Genomic DNA, 12,566 nt, shown 5'->3' with positions numbered 1-12,566 from the left:
AGTGCTGCCATTAGTGTGTTTCTTGCACTGTAAAGAATTGTATAGCAACTTCCATTTTGGAGAAGTTTTAGTGTGCCGTCTACTGTTTATTTGCAGTGTGTCTGTCTGTGTGTCTGTGTCTGTGTCTGTGTCTGTGTCTGTGTCTGTGTCTGTGTGTGTGTGTGTGTGTGTGTGTGTGTGTGTGTGTGTGTGTGTGTGTGTGTGTGTGTGTGTCTGTGTGTGTGTGTCTGTGTGTGTGTGTGTGTGTGTGTGTGTGTGTGTGTGTGTGTGTGTGTGTGTGTGTCTGTGTGTGTGTGTGTCTGTGTGTGTGTCTGTGTGTGTGTCTGTGTGTCTGTGTGTGTGTGTGTGTGTCTGTGTCTGTGTCTGTGTCTGTGTCTGTGTGTGTGTCTGTGTGTGTGTCTGTGTGTGTGTCTGTGTGTGTGTCTGTGTGTGTGTCTGTGTGTGTGTCTGTGTGTGTGCACTGTATCTTTAAGAAGCGTTTCAAGGACTGAAACTGCATATAAATAGCAAGCGCATGCTTAATTTCAGTGCCATTTTGAGAGTGCGGCCAGAGAGTAAACATGTATGAATTAATAGCTGTTTTGTAAACAAGTTACCTAAGTTAGTTATTGAGCTTCAGTCGTGACATGTTTGTACATAATAAGGCTGCTTGAACAGAACCCACAAAGAGTCATCTGTTGCATCCTGACTAGACTAGCAACAGTAGTAGTAATCATTACAGACTGAAGTTCGACAGTGACAGTTTGACTTCATATCCTTCAGAAAATTCATGCTAATGCAAAACCTGTTCTCTCAACTTTCTAACTTTATAAGAGGAGTATTTAAAACTTGTCCCCAGATTTCTCGCTCTAGAGGTTGAGAGGTATGGTTCAAGTGTGGAAAATATAAATGTAAATATCAATAACGAGGGGTTAATATCCAAACTGCAGTGAACCCTAGATTAACAATATTTAGTGTCGCTTTCTTCCTTCCATGTACTACTTGCATTTGTCACTTAAGCCAACCATAAAGAAATGTTAAGATGCCAAGGCTGATGCCACAGTGTGAAAAAAGATGATTAACACTAATAACTGGCTTATAGTTTTTGGTGTCCTTCACTGTGGATACAGTATTCATTAGCTTGGGAGGATATGATTGATGGACCACAGTATTTTGATTGGGATGGTTTGTACCTGTCCTCTCTAGGCTACTGAATATTGGTTAAAATTGTGTCCACCTAATAGTGCCACTTTTGGGCATTGTCAACTTCATAAACTATCTAGCATAGCAAGACCTGCCCAGGATAATCTAAATACATTTCTGCTCAATGCCAAGAGTCCAAACAAAACTTGTCATTGCAAGTTGTCCTCATCTGGTGAATGCAGATATCTGCGTAGTTACTGGGACATGGTTTAAAGTCGTGGAGAGCATCCCGGAAGTGCAGATTACAACCCTCAGCTACTGCACAGGTAGCGACAAAAGATGGAGATGTCCATTTATGTTAAAAACAAATTCACCCCTAAAGGCTTGTTGAGCAATAGACACGCTTGAGCTTCTCCATATAAAAACTTGCCATAAGCAAAGTATTGTACCAAATCATTTTGAGCTGTAGGTCCCCACTGTGACTCAGGAAAACCATACCACTTGGAGAGCAAGTCCAAAAGCCAAATGAGTTTATAGTAGGCTCCCTATCTAAGGACCGTCGCACAGCATTCTTTAGCTATGTCCACAACCTCAAAGGCAGTGCAAACTAATTGTAAATGGAGCCATCTATACTGAGCTAGAGGATATAGCTAATCTACTGAACGATTAAATTCAGCACCAACTTTACCCTACTTTCTCCCTCTGACAACTATCGAGAAATAACCCCAGTCATAACTACAACTATCTTTAGAGAATGTGTCCTCCGTGTTCTCGCCAAGGCCAAAAACACTGAATCGATGGGTCCCAAAAATATCCCAGGATGCTATTAAATAACAAAATTTGACCTATGAGGCCCACTAAAATCACTATTTAACCATAGCCCCCAAACAAGCTTCATGCCAAGTGAATGGAGGACTGCAGCTGTTATCCCTCCACACAAGGGTTGGGCCATCCTAGGACCCAGGTAACTACTGACCCACAAGGCTGACCATTCTTTCCATGGCTTTACATATAAGACTAATATTGGATATAAGTAATGACATTGAAATTCTTCTGACAATGGACCCAACCCAGTTTGCTTTCGTCAAGATCAGGTGTTGCCTGCTCAACCTTAGGCCATCAGAGCAATGGATGAGGCGAAAAAACATACGTACAGCCTACCTTTAGCTGATCTAAGTGTTTGACACTACCCCACAAAGCCATCATAGACAAGCTCATGAGACTGTGTTTAAAACTCCCATAACCCAATAGATAGCTAGCAGGTTGAAGGACCCAGGAAGTCAGGATAGGGGAGTCTTTTTCTCTACAAAAAGGCCAGTCACTAGTGGTGTCTTTTAGGGCTGGAATGCCCTTTTTTTTTAAGCATCTCTGAAGTTATGGTTAACATCAGTGGCCTCTTGCTGACCAAGTTTGTAAACTACTAAACTAGTCTAGTCTAACTCCTAGAATTTCCAAAAGGCACAAATACACTCCAAGAAGGCCCGATGCAAACTAATAACTGGTGCTAGAGCCATGGCCTAAAACTTAGTGCCAAGAAATGTAAGGTTTTAGTCAGGTAGCCACCCCAGGAAACTACTAGATTGATAACGGACCGCAGAGTCTCGACTCCGTGGTCAGGGATTTGGGAATACAAGTGGACAGTGGCTTGACCTCTGACCGTAATGTGTCTACCATAGTAAGGAAGTTTATTCTGTGTTACGCAATTTATAAGCAAGGGTGTGGCATCTAGGTCCAGCGATGACATTGTTCCATTGCCTCTTTTTGCATGTACCTCAACAGGTATATGCAACAAACTGAGTCCCCACAAAAGTTCCTCAATGGTGTAGAAAACGTGACCTATGTGGACTCCTCAAAGCCGTATCCCTCATATATACTGAGAGCTGAGCTATGCCTGGCCTGCAAAGCATCACCTGATCCAGCTTTGATGGACCTACTGCACAGCCACAAAACAATAAGCATTAGAAATACCCAATCCATACATCTAAACCTTGTCAATAATATAAAATAAGACGTGTTGAAGGGATAGGTGTATGTCTCTGAGATTACCCCTTCTCTGGAGTAAGCTTCCTGTCTATGTGCAGTACAGTTTTTCACTGCACTTGGTCAAGCATAACTTGGACCAGTGGATGGGGAATCTTACCTTGGTCTGGCACGTATGTCTTTATTAGAAAGCAAAATCTTGTAAATGCTTGATCACTTGTGTAAGATATCAAATCCTGTCCAATTCATGGCTAAGCTTAAGGGCTCTTTAGTGTTGTTGGCCTAGTAATCGCCTGTGATTCTATGCCAGAAGTATACAAAAAGGTGCTATAGGTATGAATAAGTTAAACCGAGTTCAAAGGGTTTGTGTAAATCCATTTGTCAGGTGACCCAGTGGGAGTTTGAATGCAGAACTGCGTGACTCCATCATAGTTGACCACTAACTCTTAAAAGCCCCCTGTGAACTACATTCATTTTTACTGGCTTGAAGCTTGAGCTGTAAAAAAAAAAAAAAAAATCTTTTTTTGTAGCTTGTCAGTCCTGTATAAAGTTGTTTATTACAGCTTTAGTTACTAGGAGCTGTACATTATTCCTTAGCATAATTGGGAGCCTTTATAAGCTTTCCTTATCTAATGACGGATTGTATGTTTTAATAATTCATTAGGCAGGAAAGATGTATACATGAGCCTATACAAACACGTTGGGTAATTTTTCTGACATATACTATATTTTCCTGTGTGCTCACTGCCCGTCTGTACAGTGTTTTTGTAACACAGTCCTCTGAAGTCACCCCAGAATGAGTTAATATGCTTAAGATATAGGTACATAGTTCTTCCTGAGATAGTTTAACGGAGTACTTAAATGCAAAGCTAGGACATTTAATGTATTAATCCTTGCCATTTCTTCTGTCAGTGACTCCTATAATTCAGCTGAAAGGTTTTTATGACACTTTTGATCAATGATTATGCAGAATAATAAAAAAAAATGCGTTATTGTATTCTTAGTCTTTCAATGTCTGTGATCACCAGCCAGTAATGTTTGTCTTGTTCCTGTTGTCCAGGGTATACTGGGCACCTCTGGCAAGGTGCATGGTTATTGTAGTCCATAATATGCCTGGTTAAATAATTTTATCTTAAGAGGGTTATAAATTGTAAGCTGCTTTAAGTCCTGCGTGCCCTGCCTCTAGTCGCACACTAGCTGTGGTTAGATTTGTAGGAAGTACTCCTCGGGCAGCTGGACAGCCTCTGCAGTGATGTACGTAGAGGATCATTAGGCTGGTGCTGTCAGCAACAGTTTGCTTGCCATAGGAAATGAATCTGACATTTAACAATTTTCACAGAAGTGCTGTATGGGGGTACATCATGAAAGTAGAAAATTTGTAGGTTATATTCCCACATGTAGTGGAACATGACCTGTTCACTGCATTGCACAAAGACATGTTGTGCCCTGTAATCATTTTTTTCTGGTAACAATTTAAGAGTCCCTTTCTGATCTGCTACTTTGGTACCTAGTATTCGTAAAAATAGTGCGATTAGGTAAAGCCAAACCTGGACTTTTGTAGAATTGTGGAACTGTTGATTTTTACGTTTCTTTTTGCGTCAACAATATAATATTGATTGCTGCCCTTTATAGGGCCTTTGTTAGGTTAATATTTTTAAAATATTAACCTAACTGTGACCAATATAATACTTTTATCTGTATAGCGTTTATCATTTTTATTAAAAGACTGGTTTAATTAGTATTCTCTTGCATAATAAGAATTTGACTTATTTAAAAAATATATATTATATGGATATATGCACCTATATTATGGGATGGTTCTGCCTTTTTTTTTTTTCCTTCCCCTTGCACAGTTCATAGGTCTGTCCTTGCTGTAATAGTCCTGTGCTCACATACCTAAAGAGCACACCACAATTGCTTTTATTGTCTCAGGGAAGTACACAGCATTGAACTATTATAAATACCAGAGGTTCAACCAGATTCATCAAAGTCAGAAAAGCTTACTTTATGTCCAAGAAAATGGCACTTGTAGACAGGTTCATGTGGAGACTCCTTAATGTTCTTGCAGCCTCGGGTATATGCAAGACCATTTCCAAAAGGGTAAACACTCTTAAGAGCATGAAGCTTGAATCCTTCTAGATGCAAGTCCAAATTTCAATTTGACCCCCCCCTGCATTCCAGAAGATGGTGAACTTTACCTCTAATGCAACCTCAAAACCTGAAACATTCCTCAACTTCAGCTGACATGAAGGGACTGGGGAGGTGCTCCATTGGCTGCAGCTTTGGACAGGATATATCCTGAATTTCTTGCTTCACCCTGCCCCTAGATCAACTGGTGATCGTTTTCTACCAGCTTGATTGGGGGGTTTAAGTCATCCTGTTATTGATCAGTGGTCCTCTTACTGGTTCTGACCCTAGCACCCATGCAGGGTAACGGGCCACATTTGAAGAAGGTCCACTAGGACATCCTTGGTCAGAGCTTAGAAATCAGACTGGTGCTACATATCTGGTGGATGTTGGAGCTTAATGTTGGACTTGTGTAAATTCTATGTTGAGCCCAGAGCACACCCTTTTTTAGCATATGCTACATTTGATTACTGTGCTGTTAAAAACACCAGTCCCAAGTCCCCCTACACCTAGTAACACACTTGCTTATCCACTGCAAGCAATTTCACATGAGTTCACATCTGCAGGTAGTAGGTTGTGGTTCCTCTTGCACTGTCAAACAAGGATACAGGGTCCATTTCCCATTTTCATTGCTCTACTGAATGTTCCTGCACTTTGGAAACCTTCGAACTTTGCAAGGAAAGCATTTGACTGCCATCAAGCAGGGGGTATGAGGAAAGATGCCTAAGGAACCTTGGCTTATCATGCACTTTGTCATTGAAATAGCTTGAAGCCACCTCTATTGTACCATTTCAGCCATCAGAAAGGCTGACAACGTTTTGCAAGCCACTGCTAGTGAGTGTAGAGTAACCCACTATCTCCATGTTGCCTCTGTCATCTCTTCAGTTTAGCACATGTCCTAAGGATCATAGCATTCTACCACTTAACATCTGTCTGCTGCCAAAAAACTTCATGTCTGATGGTTTGACCTGCTGCTGCATTGGGACTTAGTATCCTCAACCACTTATTCCACCTGTCCCATTTCCAGTCCCACCTAGTGAGGAAGGTGGGTGAAATGCTCAAAACCCTCCCTAAATCTAGGCTCAAGGAAGATCTTCCTGAAATTCTGTATGTGACCCCCTTTGAGCTACTATTTGCTCCTCTATACCTTTTGCGTCATGGTGATTTAGCTGTAGCAACAAGTTCCATTAAATTCCTGCAGAGGATGGCATGGTTCATGTTTCTTTCCCTGAAGAAAGAAAACTAATTCTTGGATCAGTGTTTTTCAGAAGAAAGTTGAGAAGGCAGCTGGTAAAGATACTCACCTCTGTAGAGGAAGTATACATTCTTGCGTTTAATGTAGTGACTAATTTGCATTATTCGTTAGTTTGCAAGAAGATGCACACTGGTGGCATGGGATTCATAGGCCAGTTCAAGGAACACATGCTGTGTCCAGCAAAATGGTACAAAATATTATAGGTACATGAATGTTCCTGAACGTGGGCTTTAAAAGAAGTGCCAGAATTCAGATTGAAGTCTGGGAGAGCTAAGTTTATGCCTGTTGTCTGCAAATGGCTACAGATATTTTTGATGTACATCCTAAATCACAGAACTGAATCTCAACATTGTATGTAATGCTTCTTCCAAGGTCAAGCAGCCAAAACATTCTTGCAGATGGCCTACACACATGGATTGGGCCCTAGAGTCCTCCAGTGTATACTAGGTGGTCACCAATGACTCTTCTCCCCAGGTCTGAGTCCTGCAGGGCTTCTTTACCCAGGCTGGATAGGTTCCACTGAGTCCTCCCAAACCAGCATAGCCCTAAGGATAGTGCCAGATATTGGATATGTATTTGGACCTTTTGGTGGGACCTGTCCTTTTAAGTATGAGGTAGCACCTTCAAGGAGCATGTCCAATATCCATGCTGGATCCCACAGGTTTCTAAAGTCCCCATTACTGCCCTCCAACAAAGTATTTCTCAGTGACTGAAGTCATTGTCTCTGACCTCTGGAGCTCCTCTATCACATGCTCCGATGAGCATGGACAGTGTGTGGGACTGCCCATCCCAAAACTAGGGAAAGGTGAGGTTCTCCTGTGTCTCCTAAGAAGACGAATAAGGGGAGTTGGATAAACTTCTGAGATGGAAGATATTGAGTTTTCCCATCAAAATTACCTCTCCTTCAGAAAAAAACTCAGGTTGGTGAAGTACTCAAGACTGTCTTATGGCTGTGATTTCTTCCCTCTGTTTCACTTAAATAAATATTGGAGCAAGAAGGGATGAAGAGGATGTTTGTGTCATCCTACCCATGGACCTTTGCATCCCAAAAGCATCCAGGTTTTTCCATCAAGAAGGCAGTTGTGGCCCACTAGAATGGAATTTAAATTTTTACCAAAAGTTCTGTCGCAGTCTTACAAGGGCTGTTTGGTCCACCAGTGGTATCGGAGGTCACACAATCTTTCTACATCCTTGCTTGATAAAGAGCTTAAACACCTTTTTATGTAGGGTGGGCAAGAGGTCGCTTTTCTTTGACACTTTTTGTAGCTGAAGGATTTTGAGTCCCAGTTTTTCATCTCTCTCTCTAGGTTTCAGTCTGCCCTTGTGGACCAAGTACTGGAGGAAAAACTGACAGCCCTTCCTGATTGAAGTCACAACTCTTCATAACAGCTGCACTCAGTGATTCACACTGTAAAGTGCTCTTAGTAAATACTACATTCACTGGCAAATGTATATACAGGGCATATTGAAGCATCAGCACAGAGAAGTGAATAAGGCATAGGATTTTTTTTACAGTGATAGTAAAAAGGTAATACACCACTTTTTTTAGAATTATATGCTTACACCATAGGAAGGTTTTGTGCAATCCATATGTTTACACTTTGGCAAAAAGTCTAGAATAGTCACTAAGGCAGTGCCTTCATGGCTAAATAATACCTCCCTCACCATGAGTTAAAATCTGAATTACCAGTTCTCTCCATTGGTGTAGTATTGTAGTATTAAAAGGGTGTTTTTGTGTGTTCTCTATAGTAAAATTGAACCTGATTAGGAACATTTTTTTATTCAAAATTTATAGAAACGTGGGAGAGGCAGGTGGGAGAGGCAGGCCTGTTCTGTGTGAGAGTTTAACCATTTTGGAATCTTGCCGGACTGGCAGTGCAAACATGCATGCATGTAGTTGATTCAGAGACTTGATGGAGTTGAACATTGCAAAGCTGTGCCATTTTATTTAGCCATCAATTGCAGTCTTATGTCAGATTCTTGTGTTTTAGTATGTGCATCTGAAAGAATTCGTCTCTGTCCCAGTGTGGTTTCTCTCTATAAGTTGTACGTTTTCCATTTTTATTTTCATGTTGAGATGTTAAGGTATGTAATAGATGTGCAAGATTTTGTTTTTGTACCTGAATCGATGATTGATTAATTCCCAAACAGACTTCAGCAGTAGCTAAATTAATCATAGAAATGCATCTGACTTAGATTTTTGTTTTGTTCCTTCTGCAATTAGTTTTAAATGTAAAATTTGTAGGTTGCATCCCAAAGCCCACGAGAAGTGCAGAATCAGGATTCTGCTAAAACCTCAGCCTGTGTAATCATGGTGCACAGTCTAAGGCACAACAACAGGAAGTTTAGAGTAAGCGAGAAGAAATTGGTGAAATATTTAAAGGATAGAGCAAAGTGTAAAAGATAGCAAATGTTAGGTAAGGGGAAACAGAAATTAACTGCATACAGTATGGAAGAGCTGTTGCATGTAAGTGTAGGAAGTAATGTGAGAAAGAAAAATGTGCTGGACTGATGAAGGGGAGAGTGGGGGATTAGGTAATGTATTCAGAAGGGGAGAGTGAGGGATTAGATAATGTATTCAGAAGGAAAGGAAAGCATTTGTAAATAAACTGACTCTATTTTCTTTAAGCTCAGCATGAAATGAGGAGTGCTAGTTGATGTCTTTAGGATTAATATGGAGGGATTCCCTGAGTTGGGGCCTATGGAGAAGGCATGGTTTAGTACAATGAAGTCTGGTTCTGGGACATTGAAAAAGTGGACTAGACTGGTTAAGACTAACTGGGGGGGAGGTTGGTATCTGAATAGGTAGGAGACCAGGGAAGGACATGAGTGTTCTTTGAGGATCTTAGTTGGGATCCAAAAACAGGTTGACATATTGCTGGACAGGTAGGCAGTTGGCTTTTAGTGTGATACAGTGGTGCTCATCTCAAGGGATGAGGGTAATGATAGGGCAGATAGAGTTGCTTATAGTTTGAATGGTGGAGGAGTTTTTCTTGGATGCTGCTGCGACCAGTGGACATCATATTCAAGCTGTGCTAGTAGAATGTCTTTGCCTATGACGTTCCTGGTTGGTCTAGAGAGAAAGAGATGGGGATGAGGATTTTATAGGATCAGAAATATGTGAGAATATTATTCTGTACTTATTCTTCATGAAAGTTCAGTGTGGGATCAAGTCACATATTGAGGTATTTGAAGGAGAACTTTATTAATGTGGTTGTGAAGATCCTGTACAGGAAGAAATTGAGTCAGGGTCTATATCACAATGTCAAACTTACAAAGGTTCGATCGTTGTAATATCGAACCCTACTATCCGAAACCCAACAAAACCAAAAGCACAGAACAGCGATCCCCCCCCCCCCCGGGAAAAATTACTGTATGTGACGAGAAAAAAAAACTTAAACTGAAGGCTTTGCCCCCCCCCCAGCGAGGGTCTGTACCCCCCACACCCCACCTACTTAAATATATCAACTCTGAGATCGCACCATAGTGGAGAAAGTAGCAAAGCCCTGAAAACGGCCCACTGATTTTTAATTTTTTTTTCCTCCTGGGGAAACAAGCCGATGTGCCGTGGCTTTGCTCTTTTCCACTTTCGGACTTTAGGGTTCGATTATTACAACGGTCGAACTTGTTTTAGTTTGATGTTGTAATATAGACCCATTGAGTCAGTCTACCATTTATGGAGGTACCAGACAACATTGTTTTAGTTTTAACTTTTTGTTATTAAGCCTTTTGATAAGAAGTTGGCTTGTAGCCGTATGGCAGAGGTGGCCAGGTTTGAGTGAGAAGTCCATGTTAGCAGCTTAAGAGTGAGATGTGAGGGAGGTAAAGTGGTAGTTAAATGGAAATGTAGAAAAGGGGAGGCAGAATGGAGCCCTGAGGAGTTCCTTTTAAGGAGAGAGATGGAAGCAGAGAGGGTGTGTTGAAATTGCAGAGAGAGAACAATCATTTTTAAAAGGGAGCTGTGTCCAGGCTAATTCCAGTTTCAGGTAGGGGATCTAAATGAGTGTTATGGTCAACCAGATAAAAAGCTCTGGTGAGGTCAATAAAGATCAGTTCTGTGAAGAGGTCTTTGTCCATAGCTAGGAAGATGATGTTAGTAAGTGCCCAGAGTCAGAAGTGCTCCTACAAGCCCAAAATCTATGCTGTTTTGAGGATTGTAGATGATACTGGAAGATGTAATGGGTGAGTTTTCCCCAAGTATGCGAAGAATGGAGATGGGATGGAAGTCAGTGGTGTGGGCTAGGTTCGTTTTCTTGGTAGGGATTTAATAATGGCTGTTTTCCAGATATTGGACATGATTTGTTAGGCAGAGATCATAAATATGAAAAGGGTGGGGGGGTTATGAAGTCTTTGCATAGTAGTAGTAACCATGAGAGGAGATTGTCAGGAGCAGCAGGCGAGTCAATACCAATATTTAAACAGTGTGTTTAGATTTGATTGCTTTGAAATGGAAAGTGGGAATACAGGGGGAAAGAGAGGTTAAAGAGAGAGGAGGTCCTAATGGAATCTGAGATGGGGAAGTCCACTGAAGTGGAGGCTGAAATGGGTATCTTTGAGGTGATATGAGACAGAATGGGTGTTGGACTGTACTAATCCAGCTATCAGGCAGTTTGCTTCTGTCCAAAACTTAGGAGAGTTGAGGGGGTATGACTGATGCTTTTTCATAATGTAACTTTTATGTGACTTCAGCTTATCCCATATCTGTTAAACTTGTGATATCAAGATGTGGACTAAAAAAAAAATTAAGCAATATGTTTCTTCATTTAATTCATAGGTCCATCTTGGAAAAGGAAGGTCCAAGGTCGCTGTTTAGAGGACTGGGTCCAAACCTGGTTGGAGTTGCTCCATCAAGGTGAGTTTGAGTGAGTGTTCCTAAATGTACTGTATTATGCAGCTTACATACATTTTCCATTGCATTTAAATGTGTTTTCTGAATCACATACTGTAGTACTGGAGTTCTCAGTGGATGAAGGAAAAAGTACTATCGACTGCTTACTGCTCTTATGAAAATTATATCTGTAGACATTTTTGCATGTACACAGATATAAGTACAGTCATACTTTTTAAAAACATGTTGCAGCTTGCTTATGTATATTCGGGTAGCAGCACTGTTGGTATGTAGAGGCTAAGTGGAGTTAGGTGGTGAACTGCTTTTATTCCTGCTGAAAGCAGGATATAGTCAACATTTCTTTCCCTCGACAATTTAAGATGAGAAATGAGGCTGTAGATTTTTTTCAATATTTACAAAAAAATAGTGCTGGTAGCATAAGTGTGCTGATACCTGCTTAACATGTAGGCATCAGCTTTCTTCAGGTTTTCTCCCAAACACCTGATGAGGGCATGAAGTAGATGGTTTTTAAGAATTCAGTTAAAAACCCCAACTAGAACTGTTTTTTCTTGCTCAGCAGAAGTGGTGGGTTTGTAGCAGAATGCTGAATCTTAATACTTCGCAGGCACTTGTTACTAATGAATATAGACAAGCCACAGTAAAAGCTGAGGTCCCAACCATTTAGTTATTAAATGGACTTTGACAACCATCTCCCCTTTTGTATGGTCTCCAACAACTGACATGGGTAGTGTCTGCACTCTTGAGAACTGTCACACAAGCTGCCATTAAAGGAACTGCCTCATACAGAGGTGCAGACTTCCAAGTGAAGGATGTAACAACCAGTAGGGAATTTTGTGTTCTTATTTTGGCTCTGACAGCAGTAAAAGCTTAAAGCCCGTTTGCCTGTCATTAGTGATTCAGCGTGCATGTGCTCATAGGTTTACTTTCTCCTTAAATTCACTGGTGGAGACTGGGGCTCACAGAGTGGTATGTAGAACATGATCAGGGTCAAATTCAAGTCTCTCAAAGGTGTGTTTTGCATTTGAAACCCATTGCCTGGCATTCATTTGGACACGCAAACATATGTAAAATGGTAGGTTTAAAGATGACTTTGATCCTTCTTGCAAACATTGGTTGAGTTCTCAACATGCTTGCCTGTTTCCCCCAGAGAAGAAATGAGCTGTAGGCCTTTCACCCAGGTGAAATGAAGACCTCAGTAGAGTGAACTTGGTGGGTAAGCTCAGTGGCTGAGTA

At 41.1% G+C, this 12,566-nt stretch overlaps 1 protein-coding gene across 1 annotated transcript in view; it reads left to right on the top strand.

Annotated features, from left to right (window-relative positions):
• The window catches only part of SLC25A33 (solute carrier family 25 member 33), a 150,738-nt gene that overhangs the window by 122,974 nt on the left and 15,198 nt on the right, over positions 1 to 12,566 (top strand). The window contains exon 3 of the mRNA XM_044063597.1: positions 11,259 to 11,336. Coding sequence (XP_043919532.1) covers positions 11,259 to 11,336 — 78 coding nt within the window. The remainder of the gene's footprint in view (positions 1 to 11,258; positions 11,337 to 12,566) is intronic.

The sequence above is a fragment of the Protopterus annectens genome, chromosome 2.part1 (genome assembly GCF_019279795.1).
Source record: "Protopterus annectens isolate FY-2018-M chromosome 2.part1, PAN1.0, whole genome shotgun sequence".
Classification (NCBI taxonomy): Eukaryota; Metazoa; Chordata; order Ceratodontiformes; family Protopteridae; genus Protopterus; species Protopterus annectens.
This window is presented reverse-complemented; position numbering and strand designations above follow the sequence as displayed.